The sequence below is a fragment of the Bombus vosnesenskii genome, unplaced genomic scaffold, assembly GCF_011952255.1.
Source record: "Bombus vosnesenskii isolate JDL3184/JDL3185 unplaced genomic scaffold, Bvos_JDL3184-5_v1.1 scf7180000013293, whole genome shotgun sequence".
In the NCBI taxonomy this organism is placed as follows: Eukaryota; Metazoa; Arthropoda; class Insecta; order Hymenoptera; family Apidae; genus Bombus; species Bombus vosnesenskii.
The window spans coordinates 3,974,256-3,990,373 of NW_022882944.1; the positions used below are offsets into that span (position 1 = coordinate 3,974,256).

Sequence of the window (16,118 nt, forward strand, 5' to 3'; positions counted from 1 at the left end):
TAGGGCAGCCGTTAATCGCTCTCCAGAGCTGGGTAAAACCTTCCGCAAAGCTTTCGACGGATTATTGCAAGAGCTTATCGTCGCTGCGGTCCTCCTAGCCGCAACACCGTGACTGCTGTCCCTCGGATACAAGTTCGCTGCTCTATGATACAGTACTAATGCCGACTCGTAATCACCGCTGCAAATTGCCATGCAACATTCAAAATTCGTTCGCTTAGCCTCGGCGAAATGGACTGACGATTAATCACGGGAAGAGGACAAGGGTCTGTTTAAACAACGCTTTAACACCGCGTCATCGGTCGTTACCTTGTGTACCGTGGCGATGAACTAATTTCGATAATTAACCGACGCCTGGAGTACACGCGCAAAATGCCAGAAATTATGGAAAATACAACGGTTGGAACAGGCGCTTGGTGACACACGCCAATCGCTCTTTGTTAAATACGATTATAACGGAAATAGGAAATTTAATTAGATGTGTAGCCAATGAAAAGTTTTCAGTCAATGCTTTGTCGTAGTTTGAATCAGACCAATACGTACATGGTGCATTGCGTTTCAATACAATTGTCTGTAAATTCCTCGGACGTTCTGTCGTTCGGGTTTCGGTTTCGGTTTCGAGCTGTGCACGTGCTGCCGTGTCTGCTTACCGATCGTATGACAAAGAATTTGTAATATTCGCACGAGCGCAATAACGCAGGTAAAAATTACCCGATTTTGTAGTTTCGCTGTATTCGATCGTTCGAAATTATACCGCGTGAAATTCATGTGGTTTTGAAGCTGTTTACAATAATTCCTCTGTAATTCCCTTGAATGTACCATATCAAAGACTTTGTACAACTCGAAACATTCATTTCGCTTGTTACTATGTATTTGGTGCTGCGGAAGAGATTATTTTGAAGATTTTTACCTTTGAACATATTATCGAAGAATATTACCTTAAATCGAAATACAATTTGAATATTAACAAACGAGAGTTTATCGATGATCACTTTAACGATCTGAAATAACGTTACCGCACGTATAGTGAATGAAACCTAATCCATTAATTACGATACACATCTGTATGTGTGAAATCCATTTCGCAACGTATTAAATTTCAACAACACGCAACATACTAAAAGACAATTGGATTTCGATGCGAGAGCTAACACATTGTCATCGACATAACTCTATCATGACGTCTTTAATGACGGAACATTCACCCTGGTCACACCCTGCGATTAATTATGCAAAAGTAATTAAACGATACAGTCACGGTTTCTCTAATAGTCTGTACGGCCATTTCAAGAAAATAAATTCATTTCGCTGATGAAATCGTTGAAATCGATGCGTAGTAAAGGCCTGACCAAAGCGCGCAATTAAATTTCAAGCGAAACAATTCCAATAATTGCGGTTTAGTTTCTATTTCGACTTTCGGTTTGAAATTTCCGCTTCCACTCGATCCAAAGGGAAAGTTGATAAAACGATAGTACAACGTTGATAACAAAACGAACGCGAACACGACCACCTGCACCGTCGGTTTTTCTACGCTTCGTTGCCTGTATTCTCGAAAAATTCAATTCTATCAAAGCATCGGTGTATCAACATTTACAAAATAAATTGTAACGCGATATACGAACGCTATTCCGGGTCGCGTTTTAAAGTGAAAAGATTTGCTTGGAAAATTACGCTGTCGAAAGTTCGTGAATGAAATTGAACACGTCAACTGTCCAATTTGTAAAAGTTACTTCTTGGGAGGAGTGGTTAGCCTCTTAGAATCTTTCGAAGGGAATGAAATATAAAAATTTTGCAAATCTTGCCTGCGGTATAGTTGATCAGCTTCGCGATGCAAAGATTGCGCGTATTCTCGATTATTCTTCGAGACCACCTTGCAATCGCTTTTCTTGTGATCGAGACGCGCGCGACTTTCCGCATTTTCCACCGCTTTTCTTGTATCGTTCAAATCCTCCGAGTTGCCTCTCAGGCCTCTGCTCGCGAGGACCGCCATTAACGTTTAAACTGACGCTGACGTTTGTCTCGTTGAAATCTCGCCTGAATTTTGCCATGATTATGGTACTTTGAAGTTTGCCAATAATTTTACGATATTTCAAAATATAAACGGGATGCTTTACGTATCCGAATTGTACTATAATTTCAGTTATTTCTAAAAGATCGATTTATATTTTTTTAATCCTCTTACGCGCACGCACATACACGCGCAAAATAGAATGAATATTATTGTGAATTTGCAAGCGAGAGTAATCGTTTCATAAAAAAAAATCAATGAAGCAGTTGCGAGCTAAATTTATACAATTACATTAACAGCGTATAGGTTCGCGAACTAAACGCAAATTTTGTTAATCGGTCTGCAATCGGATTTTCGCACTGGACTTCAACAGAGGAACTTGAACTATCCATTTAACAGAGCGCAAGCAGACAACGAGAGAACTTATCCTATTAGCTGGCGCAATTTTCCAGAGTCTGCGCGGAAAATCCAGCTACCATCAATTCTATCTTTTTCACCGGGACAAACCTAAAGGCGGAGATAAAGCGTTACAGACTAGCGAATACGGCGCTATGTCATACTCATTCCGCTTTCAAAGAACCATTCTCAAGAAGATCGACACTGCGGCACCGCCAGAACGTCTGAGATTATTCCTTAAAGAACCGAGAAAAATTCACTCGAACGCTAAACGCCATTCTCTTTCCAAGTTCTGAAGCTTTAATCGTAGATTTGACTGTGAAAAAATCCAAAGAAATTCCCCATTCTCTCTTTCGCACAGGCAGGAATATCCTCATTTTTCATTTATCGATTCGACGACGGTTCCAACCCCTTCGACTTCCTTAAACTCTGGCTTCCTAAACACGTATCGAAATTTCATATCTATCCCCGAGGCTTTATAGTTCGAAACCAGCCGCGTGCAACGAAGGCTGGCCCGACCTTGGTCCAAAAGTTTATAACAAGTATACGCTTCTCACTTGTCAAGGATAACAGTTTCAACTTCTCAAAGTCCTCAAAATCTTATCGGAGATCAACGAAACTTAGTACCCATACTCGTAACTTTACGCTTCATCATTGCCATTCATATTCATCAAGGTACACGACGTTAAGTCCGTCCTTGTATAACTTGTAGCACTTCGACAAAGCTGTGGTTCTCGTTCACCGACCAGGGTATGCTTCGTACTCGCGAACCTGGTGACACGGTCAACCGGACGAACAGAATCGACATTCGCGAGACTCCAGACTCTAAACGTTATTCATATTCATATTCATCGAAGACCGCGAAGTTAGGTCTGTCTTTGGAGGATTCGTATTGCGCCAGTAGAGCTTTCCTGGCCTCTTTCTCGGGGTCTCGCGGTGGACTAGGCAATATGGTCATCCTCTTGCAGGGCAACTTGAACTTGCGATCCACGGGCTTGCAGCCAGGCATCACCGACAATCTACGACTCGCAGGAACCGCGTCCATCCGCCTCCAAAGAAAATCCACCTCGGTTTTCATATCGTCTGGCATTAAATTTAATATCAGCTGTTGCCTCGCTGCGATCGCGTCGAACGCCAGCAACTTCTCCATGTCCATGTCGTCGATCACCTCGATCGCGTTTTTGTAGAAGTCGATGAGGAAGTCGAGGCCAAGCTTCTTAGCACTGGACAGTGCCAGAAGAGCCGCTTCTTTCGCTTCGTTGCGGTAATTTTGACTGATTTCGATCCGAATGAAGAGGTGTTGAGAATTTAACATCCACTGCTCGTTGCCTGCTTCCTGTCCCATGTCTCGAGCCTTTTTACCATAGAATCTGGCCAGATCGTAACGACGGATGTCGATCAAGTATTTCGAGAACTCGTGGAACAGCCAAGCCAGCTCCGAAGGTTCCGAGGCCATGGCTAGCCTTCTAGATTTTAAAGATGAAACAAAAGAACGTTTAATATAGAATATTTAGTACGTTTTAGAGGAATATATATCGCGAAAGAAAAAGAAGAAACCTGCGATACATCTTGAGAGTTTCTTTCCTATCGGTCGCTTTTAACCAGCCAATGTCGCTGTCGCGTGGTAGCTCAGCAACTCGAATTCCCAGATGATGTTTCAAGTATGTTCTCTTAAGTTGTTTACTCTCTATCTTTGATAAATCGCGGGTGTCTATATAGGTCCACGCGACCATGTTGTAGAGCGCGTTCAGACACTTCTCCTTTACAGGAAACATCTTCAGCGAGTACGAGTCGAACTTGTCTTTCACACGGTCCACCATTCTGAAAGAAATCGGATATATATCGAATTATTTTTTCACCGCTTAAAATTCCTAGCTAAAATAAGAAATCCGAAGCTATTTCTGTTCTGTAGTAAAATGTGTTTTACTTTCTTTATCGCTTCCCTATACTTTCCTCAATTTCCCCTGCTGTCTTTCAAAAATTCTCAAAACAAGCTCGTTCTTATCGTACTTTTATCACTCCTGAATTATCCAGCATCCACGTTCTTCGCGGAGAAGTATTGGAGAAAATTTCTCAAGAAGATATTCAAGCGTGAAGAGAATTCGATTCTCGTTCAGCAACGACTCACCCAAAAAAGGTGATGTAGTCTTTTCGCATTCTAATTTCGTGCAGGCGATGCAACAGGAAGTCTGCCTGGATAATGATAAGGTTCCTCCTCAACTTCTTCTCATTTTCCAATGTCTTCTTGTGACCCGGAGGTATGCGTCTACTCTCGAACATCATCACGTAAAGTGGTCGTCGCATTCGCAACACGTTCTGCCTACGGATACCTCTCCGGTAATTCCTCGATATCACTTGATGAAGCAACACGCTGGTCTCTTTATTCGGGGATTCCAGTTTTTCCGGATGTTCGGCCAGGTGTTGCAAAAATTCGTTATCGTGCGCCAGGTAACCAAGGTATATGTGCGCGAGGATACGCTGCATCCTTCTGAACTCGGCTTCCGCTCGAGCTTCAGGGTAATTCACTTTGAACTTTGTTTGTTCCTCTTCTATGCCTAGAGAACGATATAATTCTCGATTTTCGCTATTTTTTAAAGACAAGAGAGGGTAGTTTACTCTGATTTATGCTACGTATCTTACTACTGGAATGATCGTTTTTACGCATACTATGTAAATTCTCGTTCATAATTGTTCTATTTGTACGGTGTTCGATTAAACATCTGTAAAAGTGCCTGGAAAGAATTCTGCGAGTCGCGATGAATATTTCGTCACGAGTGGGATAGAGACGAGAAATTGATCGTTCGAAGAATCATCGTGCTACCTGCGTATCTACACCGTATCGCATGGGAATAAACGTTGGCCGGAACAAGAGACAAAAGCGTCGCATAGAGGCGGCCATCTCTTATTACAGTCTCAAATGAAATCCCGACAGGCCGCGTTTGCTGAGCCAATGAAATATTCCCGAGATAAAATTGATTACCGCTGCATTAAGGTAGAATCAATTATTTATTTAAAGTGTTCCACTTTTATCACTTCGGCGTTCGCGTTTCCTGATTTATCAGGACGCTAGAACGCACCGGGTATCGTTCGTTGAACGTGGTGAGAACAACGCCAGCGGCATGTTGTTGCAGCCACCGCGACGATCAAAGGAAAGATTAAAACGTTTAACGAACGACATTATATTCTAACGAGTTTCTGCTTTTCAATTTTCTCTCTTCATCCTTTTTTCATTCTTCTGTTTCTTTTTCTTTTTTTTTTTTTTTTTTGTCACGAAATATCATCTTTGCGACCGAAATGAAAAGTTAAAGTCCAATTAGTACGCGAAACGAAGAGTCGAGTCGACGAGCAGAGCGAAAGCTGTTAACTCTGTTCGCCTGTGGCAGCAGGTTTGCTGCGAAAACTGAACCGTTAAATCAGGAAGTTGCAGCACAACTTAAGAATTATACTCGCGCTACAGTTTTGTCCGCATATTTCGCGCTACTAAATTGACTGCCCCTAGCGTTCTGAAGTTTGCTAAACATCTATCGAGGCAGATACTTTTAAATCCTATTTCGAGTTTATTTATTATAATACTTGTAGCGGCACTCGACAGTAAACTAGGGCCGGACGACGATAGACCAGTGGTTTGCGTCGTTGGTTACGAACGTTCAACACCCAGGTTCAAATCCCGGCATCCGTAGTCCGATTTTTTCTCCAAGATTCCTAACTGAGAAGAAGCCTACCGGATGCGCAGACACAAATATCATATATCAGCAACAATCAGTAGTACCTATCTCGGCCTATACAACAGCAGCACTATCACGACCTATCCAGCTCATACTACTAATCGTTAAACTTCTTTAAACTTATCAAATTTTCCTATTCTGCTTTCCTATTTCTAAAGGAACATCTATCGTATATCGTTCAGCCTTACCTGCAAGCTCGTCCACTTCCTCTTTAAGTTTCTCGATCAGCAACTCTCGATATACCTGCAGCTCTCGTATCCACGGAGAGAGGAGTTCGAGTGCCATGGATTCGGTATCTAAGCCGATACAGTCCTCGATGGTTTCGTTACCTCGCAATATCCCATGCTGGAAGAACGTGGTTGGATACTTCTGGTAACCCTGATGGGCGTGTACCAAACTGTGTTCGAATTCGCCGATGTGAAATAGCGTCTGCAACTGCATGTGCTTCACATGGGAATGGGTCGGATCTGGAAATGAAAGCAATCTCGGGAAACAGCGAGTTAATTGCGTTTAAACGTCCAGCAGCAACTCAGCGCTGCTCGTTCGAAAATTAACTCTGCCATAGAAATGAACTTTGAGAAGGGAAAAAGCTATGGAACGTGCTCTCTCACGACTTCAAGTTACAGTATGGAATTCATTCGAAATATTTATTCCTTGCCTATGGTATCGTTGACAATAGCAATCGAAGGATGCTTGAAACTTGATATTAGAAGGAATTCGAATTTTCAAATACTCGGATTTCTCAAATTACGAATTTCTATGAGGAGCATCTTGCGAACATTTTCTCAGAACGTAATATCTAACCTAATGTGAGACATTTCTCGGTGGTTTTCAACGCTCTGCGGAACCTAGCGTAATTAAGTTGCACTTTTCCGAGGCCAACGTATGTCCTAAGATCGTTTTGCTGGCCCTGTTGAATCGCCTTCTCGAAATACATCTCCGCAAGAGGGTATCTCTCGAGGCTTGACAGCCGGTAGCCCCATTCTCGGTAAACTATACCGTCCCTGAAGAACAAGGGACCCTCGTCGTTCGTTTTCACCATCTTGCTAGGAATCTAATTTTCCTGGACAAGAAAACGAGAAATCGTTCGAAGAACGTTTGGCGTCGGAGTGCATTGTGAAGCTAACCTGTGCTTTGGATCGATATACAACTCAGGGAATTAAAAGAATCCGCATGGAGCCCAGAGGCTGCTCTTCACTCGTGAATTTTGCGCCGTGGATTGGAAAAGAGCGATCGGTTGCGCGATCACATGTTTTCCAAAATCTTCGTAGTCGTTCGTGGAAGCGAACAAAAGCTTCTGTCAGCTGGTTCTGCATGATATCAGCCGATTTCGATACACGTGTGTAAGATGATTCGTAGAATGATTCAAGCTATTGGATCAAAAAGCTCGAGTTTCTTCCTGTCCTTTCGCTTTTTCTTCGTCTTATTTATCGATATCGCAAATTGAAAGTAGATATTTATTAGAGTATTTGAAAAAAAAGTAACATATTCTAAGGGGCAGATTTGTCTGGACAGAAACAGGGCGGTTTAAAGGACAATATTATTTTTAATAAAAATTTATTTCCGAATGAAACGATACACCAGTGCACCTGTGATCCTATAACAAAGCACCGACGATAAAGTAAAGCAAATCTTCTAATAAAAAGTTACACAAATATACTCTCGACCAACATTTCTTCCAGCCACTGCATTCATTAAACATTTATAAGGGAAATGAACTCGATCTCAAAATCGCCTTGCGTTAGATCAAAGCAAAAAGTTTCGTTGTCGGCGATTTCCGCAGGCTCCCTTTGAGTCGAGATGCAACGAACGGACGTAATCCGCTTTCGATTTTAAAATAGTAGCACGCACGTAAAGCTCTTTGTGGCATTACTTGTCACGCACGTCGACGGATTACAGCCGAATGACGGGAGAGGAATTACGAGCGTAGCTTTTCTTCCATTCTCTTCACCAATTTTAGAATATCAGACCGCGCGTTCCTTCCTACACCCTTCGTTTCACTGTATCGTGAACGTTTATCAGCCACTACCGCGAAATATTAATGTCTGAATTATTTAATTATTTATCGTTATTTAATTATTTATTATTATCACGAAAGCTTTCGTAATAATCGCAACCTCGAATACTAAATATCTGTATTTAGACTCGAAATAATGACTCGACAAAATAAATAAATCAGCGTCGTTTTACGTTTGTCGCTCAAAATAATCGTCTTTGATCCCCAAGTGTTGCGATCACGCACTTACCCGATACTACGTACTCGGGTACGTACGTCGCACTTTTATCGGGTCCTTCGATTAAATGTCTAACTGAATGCAAAATGTAATTAGTCGAGTATAATAAAGAAAGAGATTTATGGAATTGTATTGCAGGATACTGGTGAAGCAACGAATTTATTCAGATAGAGACGTCGAGTAATCGTGGACCATCGGTTTAGCTGTGCCCTCGAGATGCGGTGATGGCTTTGCTGTACAGATTCGCGCAGCTGCCTGATAGCAGCAGCACGCGGGTCTTCTCTTTCGTCGTCACCAGGAGCGTGGTACGAGACCCTGAAAGAGACGTCACCAGCAAGGAGCTCGTCTGCGGCTTCCAGCGATGGTCCGTCGCATTTTCGCGTGGAAACAAGGTGATATATGTACAGGGTGGCTCTTCCTTCAGTCTGATATTCGTGTTTATTTATCTCGATTCACGCGTTTATCAAATAGTCGTTGGTAAAACAATAACGCGACGAGATAGACAGCAAAACGATAGGAGTGCAGATGAATTTAATTAATTTGGAAAGTAGCACGTTGCCATCAATGAGAAGCCAGCGATAAAATCGCGAATCGATCGTAGCTAATGAATCGGAACTATTTGAAGAGTTGCGCCGAGCGAACCGCAAATACGACCACGGATGTTCGTCATCTTCTTCGGCTGAAATACGAGGCAACTCTCTGGTTGCACTCGCGTTTGCAATTGGTAATTCTACTCCGAGCGAGTCGTGGCGAAAAATGAGACATTTATTTCCACGACTTGGCTATTCATTCGCATACAAACATACGCGTTATTATTTCATTGATGGGACATGTAACGAATTCAATTTCTTTCTTCGACACGAACGAATAGTTCAGTCACGATTTAAGCAACTTCGAGGAATGCGTAGGTTACGATCAAACAAATTTCTCGTTTCCTATTCGAACAAACTTTGGAAACGTAGAGGACAGGAAAGAAATTTTTCCGGGTCGTTAGGTTACGCTAAACTTGTTTTCTCTTTTTTATCGAGCACCGTGTAGCGATAAAAATTCTCTAAACGGCAAGAAGAAGCTAAACTCACAGCGTAACTGATTAAACGCAGAATTCGAACGTGCACGCGAGTCATCGGACTGAAAAATCAATCGATGTTGGGAAAGCTTGAATGCGATTAAACGTAAGGACCGATCGCTGTAATAAATACAGCGCGCGTAGCAAAATATGCAGCGATTAACTCGATAATTAGATAACGATAATATGAGAAATTAACGAAGCGGCAGTTAACACTTCGCCATCGAGCAGCGAAGGCAGCTTCGCATCGCGTCGCGCATACAATCGCCGATTCTTTGGAGTCGTCGACTGGAAATGAAAGAAACGATCGATGATCGCTCGTTCGTTCGATAGCCTCTGCAGGCTCGACAAAAAGCGGTAGCAAATTCGAATAAAATAATCCGCTTTTTAATATCAAGAACTAAATTTAAAACATTGATTTTGTTGAAAAAAAAAAGATAATAACGATGCAAATGAAGCAATTAAAAGACTAAACTATCGATCCTTTATTATCCTGTGTACAATGTATTTTTGCACCAAGTATTCGCAACAATTATGCACACGTTTTCATAGTACGTATTAACATGATTGCACAGCGTCTATTTTCTCGCTGCAAACACCGATTAAGCGAAAGCAAATCTGTAGTTGACCTAGTTGTAAAATACGTGCTATCAGATGCTTTGATCCAACCATCTACCACTTTGCATCGATCTCTGTAACAATACTTTCCAAATTCTTTAGACGCGCATAAAAATCAGCAAAAGAACGACCAACCAACTATTTCCTTTCAGACTTCGATTCGTTATCCATCGGAAGCGAAAATAACCAACTAAACCAACCAACGTAAATTCACTTAGAAATCTCTTTTCGTTATTTAGGTTCTAGGCGCGTATCTCGTATGGCGTGGGGCCTCGAGAAACCTACGGGTCTACGTGGACTTCACGTTCACTCTGCTGAATCGGGAACATTTCTCGATGAACGAAGGTTTCTCCGGAAAACGAGTGAAATTCACGTACGAGGCGCCTGCCCAGGGCAACCGGAACTACATCCCGGTGTCGGACCTCTACAGCCGAAACTTCGCCGACACGAACGGCGAGTTTCAACTGGAATTATCAATGGCAAATGTGAGGACCGTCTACATGACCGACCTTAAGATGCCCAGCAGTACATTCCCAGCTGGACAATCCAAATCCAACAAGCTGGAAACCGATTATTTCGCGTTCGGTGGCTTTGACTGGAACCTAGTAATTTATCCTAATGGAAACAAGGAGTTGGAAGGTTACCGTGGCCACGACAGTGGTATCAGCGTCTATTTGATGAGGATGAGCGGCTTCGATCATCGGTGCAGAGTGAGATACAGCGTGGCCTTGGGCGAAGGAGATCGTAGAATCGATTCGGGACAGATCGAGGATCTGTCGGATGCCGAACGATGCGGGTTTGGCTGGCATACGCGTGTCAGATGGTCGGAAATCGCGCACAAAGGTGTGGTACGGGTATCCCTGGAGATGGTGGAAGCTAGGACCATCTGTGAAGTCGCTGTGCAAGCTCGAGGACCTTCGGTGCTACCAGCAACCCCTTGTTACGATCGTGACAAACAAGCCTGGATGATTCGAGCTGATTTGCATTCGGATACCGTCAGGCTACACCTGGTATACAAGGATATTCACAACGTTCCGAGGAATCATTTGAGGTTGGTAATTACAAGGGAATTTGTAGATTCCAGATATCTGAGTACGTATAGTTAGCGTATAGGATGTCTGAAATTAATTGGCCTATGTAGATTAGCAGAGAGGAATTTCTGTAAATCGTACTCGAGAGAATGTAAAATACCGTGGCATTGAAAAGATTATTGATTGAACAATTAATTTCGAACGGATATAATAGTAATAATAGTAATAAGTTTCTTGTATTCAAGAAAGAAATTTCGGATAATCCACGTGTATTCTCCATTCGAATCTCGATGACTTATAACAATCCTCTTTCGAAAATAAGTACCTTAGAACTTAGAACGCCATTCTACTGCCATCTCTTATCGAATCTTGAAAGCTAAGTTTAGACGAAGTTTTGATGGAAACTTAACTTTCCTTCGTCAGGTATGTCAGCTGGTCAGCCTATCTACTTCGAGACGAGGAGCCCAGCACGGTGGCGATCAGTCTACCAGGTGCACCTTTCAGCCGCTACTACGCTCAAGAATCCGCAGACGAAGGTATCATCATGGAGACGAATCTTGACACGAACGAGGTGAAGGAAAATCACTGTCCTTTCCTCACGGACAAAGGGCAATTAAGGATCCGGCTGGAATGGAACGAGAGCCACTTGCTGTTCCAAGCAACCTACCACAAATACGACGACGTGTGCCGCATCCACAATCAGCAGATGAGACGGGAAATCGCCTCGCTGCAAGCGGAGAACTACAGTTTGGAGAGGCAGCTGTTCAGTTACCAGAAGAGCCTGGCGTACACGCAAGCGCAGCAACAACAACAGCAACAGCATCAGAATCAGCCGCATCACGGTGGCCATCAGGCTCACCTGGAGAGATCCGCGTCCACAGACACCGAATATGCCTGACAAGTGGAACAACAGATGCACCCGAACGAGCTGCCAGCCGCCAGTTGTCGGCGACAATTGCCTATCGTGCACGAGGACGATCGTCGCGTTCACCAGAACCTGGTCCGGATGATGGATCGACGATTGAGCAACGTTCAGCTTCAGCAACGGCTGTACGAATCAGAGACGGTCTATCAGCAACGATACGGGGACGGCTCACCGCGTCAAAGTATCGTCGATCAGTCGTCGGAGCCGCCTCCTCATCCTCCTCATCATCGTCATCATCATCGTCTGAGTATCGTGCAGCAACCCAAGTCGGCGCGATCCAGCGTGGGCAGATCGGACAGCGGGTCGGATCGTGGAAACGATCGTTACTCTGGCTACTATTTGGGGTACGTCGGTCAGGCAGCGCACAAAAGACGTAGGACAACTTTCTGGGAGACCCTGACGGGTCTTGTGTGCTCATTGGGCGCTTTGGCTTCCAGGGCTGCCAAGATGGCCACCAGACGGGGAGAGCCACTTTGAAGAAGCTTAAGCCCGTTCTCGCGGACCAGTGGACTGGTACGTTTTACGTTTGGGATCACGAAACGGATTTCCAAGATACGGAGCTACGAATTGATGATTTATCGTGACACGTTGCGAACGCGTCCCGGAAAGCAGAACGTGACACGGATAAGAAAGAGGGAGAGAGGCAGAAAGAAAATATTAGGGGGAAGTAGAGAGCAAAGATCATCGATGGACCAGAAGTACGACCAAGAACGTCACTCGTTTCGTATATTCGTCGTATTTAATTGCTGTATCTCGAGGGATCGCTTGTTTCGAGGATGGAAGACTACCCAGCGGTGTCAATGTTAAATAGAAAAACGAAAAGAAAGATATAATGTTTCATGTTCCTGGTGGGCGCTATACAAGCTCGTGACCAGATTACCGATCAACTCGACAATATAGCAGATGGATGAGGCGAGCAGAGAGAAGAAACGACGGCGGCAAGAAAAAGATAACGTAGCGTGCGGACTCGGAAGGTATCGTTCGTACAAGGACAAGCGATCGATCATTTTTCGTCCATTTCTTTGTCGTTGGAGTCCGGTTTAAGGAAAAGAGCAAGAACGAAGAGGGTGAATGTCTCGTTTGGTTTGACCTTCTCGACGATAAGGCAGCTCCGGCCGAAGAAATTTCGGCTGAATGGAACCAACGCGACCTATTCGGAGCTGTTCTTTCTCGAGAATGGTGACAGGAGGAACCAGGAAGGTTGTTGACGTTAAAACAGCAAATCGTTCCGAATGTTGGTCAGATTTCACATACGTATACATACACGCATACACTTGGTAGGAATCAGAAAACCAAGAGAGGGAACCGAAAGAGAAAAGAGAAAGGGAAAGAGAACAAGGTCTCCCTCGATCGTGAATTCTATTATGCACGTATATGAATACAATTCTATCTACTACTTTGTCAATTTACTAAGGGAAAACAAGAAACAAAACAAAAAACCTATTTTCCTCTAAAGACTTTTTTCACCTATCGTCTACGACTTCTTTGATAATAAAGAATCCGTGCGCGACGTAGTCGTCGAGTCGTAACAGCGTAACTTATTATTACCGTAGAATACTTACACCTAAACGAATGCAAACAAAAAAAAATTTAATAATAACAGTACTAATGAATAATACCTTAGAGTGCAGTCGATGTTACATAAACCGAAAGTAGGGATGAACGAAGGACTCGATTTCTCGTTGCAGAGTAATCGACGTGGTACACTATAAACATGCGTCTTTACACTTCTACACGAATGTACACATATACGAAAATACACAGGCATCAACGTTCGTACTCGACCATCGGCTTTTTTTCAAAAACTAAAAAGCCAAAAAAGACCAGGGTAAAAAAGAAACAAAAAACGATGCGAACGATTCGTGTGAAATTTTGCACTGTCCCATCGGGTGTATACGTTCGATTTATTTATTATCGTGCGAAGAGCTCGTTGATTTCTTTCGTTAATTATCCAGTCCAATATATGTATGTGTGTCAAATCTATTTTTCTCAAAATTTAGCAATTGCGAGTCGCGCTAATCGTCGTTTTATCGATAAATCAAACTATCTGGAGATATAAGTACGCGTTGTAGACAACACGATCGAAGGTGCAGTTTGAACCAGAGAGAAATTAACCAGAACCAGAGAGAAGATACCCGTACAGAGTGAAAGAAGCCAGAAACAACGTGGCGTGTGTAACATTTACAGATCGAAGAGGTATCCAGTTTATTGAAAATGTCAAAAGTACATATTCGTTTCTCTAGCCACTCTGGCAACGTTCTACTGTACCTTTGTACCAGTATAGTGTCACCGTACGTGCGAGGTCTTCGACGATATTGCACATTTTAGCCTTTACGTCGCGCGCTTGTCACCTAAATTCTTATCGCCTTTCGCCGGCTACTCGTCATCGATGTTTCCATGTTACCTTTAATCCGTACACAATTTTCAAATGGGACGCATTTTCCAAAAGACACAAGTTTATTATCTTCTATAGTCCTTCGAGATCTCTAAAATTCTTCCGAATGTCATATTCTTTTTATCATGGAAGTCGATCTTTGAGAAACACCAGTATCCTCGTAATCTCTGTGTCCCCTATCCCCAAAGAGTCGCCAACTCCTTGTGCTTCGTCGCTCCCAAATCCCAAAGCAGTTTGTCCCCGCTTCGATTCTCCTTTAGGCAAGAACAGATACTGGACAAAGACCAGATCCACAACAAATCCACAAACCAGACAGATGTAGATATCCCTTCGTGCAAACTTTCCTCTAGCTACCAACAACTCCTACACCGTTCTTCCCCGTTTCCTAAAGTAGCTCGCAGATCAGTACCTTTCATCTTCTGCTCCAACTCACGGTATGGTCCACCTAGAGACAAGAAAATGTAATTCTGTATTACTATATCGGTTTACTTCGTACAATATTGATTTTCTTCGCAGTAGTAGAAGCAGAAATTCTACGACCAATTCGCCTGAAACCTGTCTTTTCTCGTCCTGTGTCTCGGTCCCGATATGACGTCCCATTTGAAGACATCGTCGTATCCTGCTCTTATCTTCATTCCCCGTGTAATCGTAGCTACAAATAACGGTGTACATCGAAACACATGTACATGAACGATACGTGCACGTCGGTGTTCGCATCAGGCTACATCGGTACCGAGGACGATCGATACACCACCGTTAGTCCATACACCGCATATACGTTTAACAGACCACCATGAATCGTCGTGTACCGCGCACGTGTACCCGCAGGTGATTCGGGCTCGCTTGTACACACGAAACTCGGGTCCCGCGATGCCCGATTAAAAGCATGGACGCGAAAGCCGATGCCATTCCATGGAATCCTGGGATATCCCTAATTTCCTCCGGTTAGCTCCGTTGCCTGCGATCTTGATTCCAGACCTCGATACGTCTCCAATTTCATTTCGCCTTCGCTATGCACGTCCTTTTCACTTCTCCAAGTTAATAGATTTAGCTTGACCTTGGTGTTGCAATTAAAGTATTCGTGACCTCGAAGAAGTAAACTTCGGAGGATTACAATTTAAATAGATTTATGGAAATAATATATCGACGAAGAAAAGTTGTAATGCTCGGTCATTTTTGATGTTCCAAGTGTTTTTATTCGAAACGATCATAGAGTTTAGTTAAAAGAACGGCAAGATTCACGAAATTCGAGTTGATGCTTTTAACCGGAAGCGACGGTCGCACCGATCGAGAAAAAAATGCGTCGCATGAAAGTTGTATCCCTCCTCTGAAGTAGCGGAGTCTGTATACTTTGTATATAACTGTACTAAACTGTCGAAAAACTTTAAGAGTGAAAATTAAAAAAGAGAGCTGTGCCTACATATTATGCGCGATGCGGAGAAAGGTTTCAAAGCGAATCGCACGATCGAGAACCTCGTCGTTTCGTTTTAACGATAATTACATTCTGCGATTAGACTTTGACTCGATTGTTTCTGTTGCATTTTCGTGGAGACCGCGAATAATCTACGTGTAATTCGTATAATTACGTATAATATTGTATACGTATACAATAATTTGTATAATTCGTGTCATTCCGTCTATTTTAGTCGCAATAATATTCAGTGCTGCTTTTGGAAATATTTGCCATAATTCGTGCTACAATTTCAAATAAAGTATCTACCAC

The 16,118-nt window shown here is 43.1% G+C and overlaps 2 protein-coding genes across 3 annotated transcripts in view; one reads left to right on the forward strand and one right to left on the reverse strand.

Annotated features, from left to right (window-relative positions):
* The window catches only part of LOC117232891, a 56,504-nt gene extending 42,668 nt beyond the window's left edge, over positions 1-13,836 (forward strand). Inside the window, exons 2-5 of one of the 2 annotated variants that reach the window (XR_004493216.1) lie at positions 8,499-8,752; positions 10,284-11,095; positions 11,499-12,344; positions 12,438-13,836. Coding sequence is in view for 1 of the 2 variants with exons in the window: in XM_033492655.1 (XP_033348546.1) it covers positions 8,585-8,752; positions 10,284-11,095; positions 11,499-11,973 (1,455 nt within the window). In the remaining variant the exon portion in view is untranslated. Of the gene's footprint in view, positions 1-8,498; positions 8,753-10,283; positions 11,096-11,498 lie in introns of both variants that reach the window. The other variant, XM_033492655.1, reaches the window with a different exon arrangement.
* On the reverse strand, positions 3,234-7,189 carry LOC117232838 (tetratricopeptide repeat protein 25-like). Its single transcript, XM_033492525.1, has 5 exons — positions 6,931-7,189; positions 6,315-6,593; positions 4,530-4,956; positions 3,959-4,222; positions 3,234-3,867 (listed from the first exon to the last, which is right to left on the reverse strand). Exons 1-5 carry the CDS (start codon positions 7,166-7,168, stop codon positions 3,234-3,236), a joined length of 1,842 nt encoding a protein of 613 aa, XP_033348416.1. The 5' UTR covers positions 7,169-7,189.
* Positions 13,837-16,118: the final 2,282 nt, after the last annotated feature.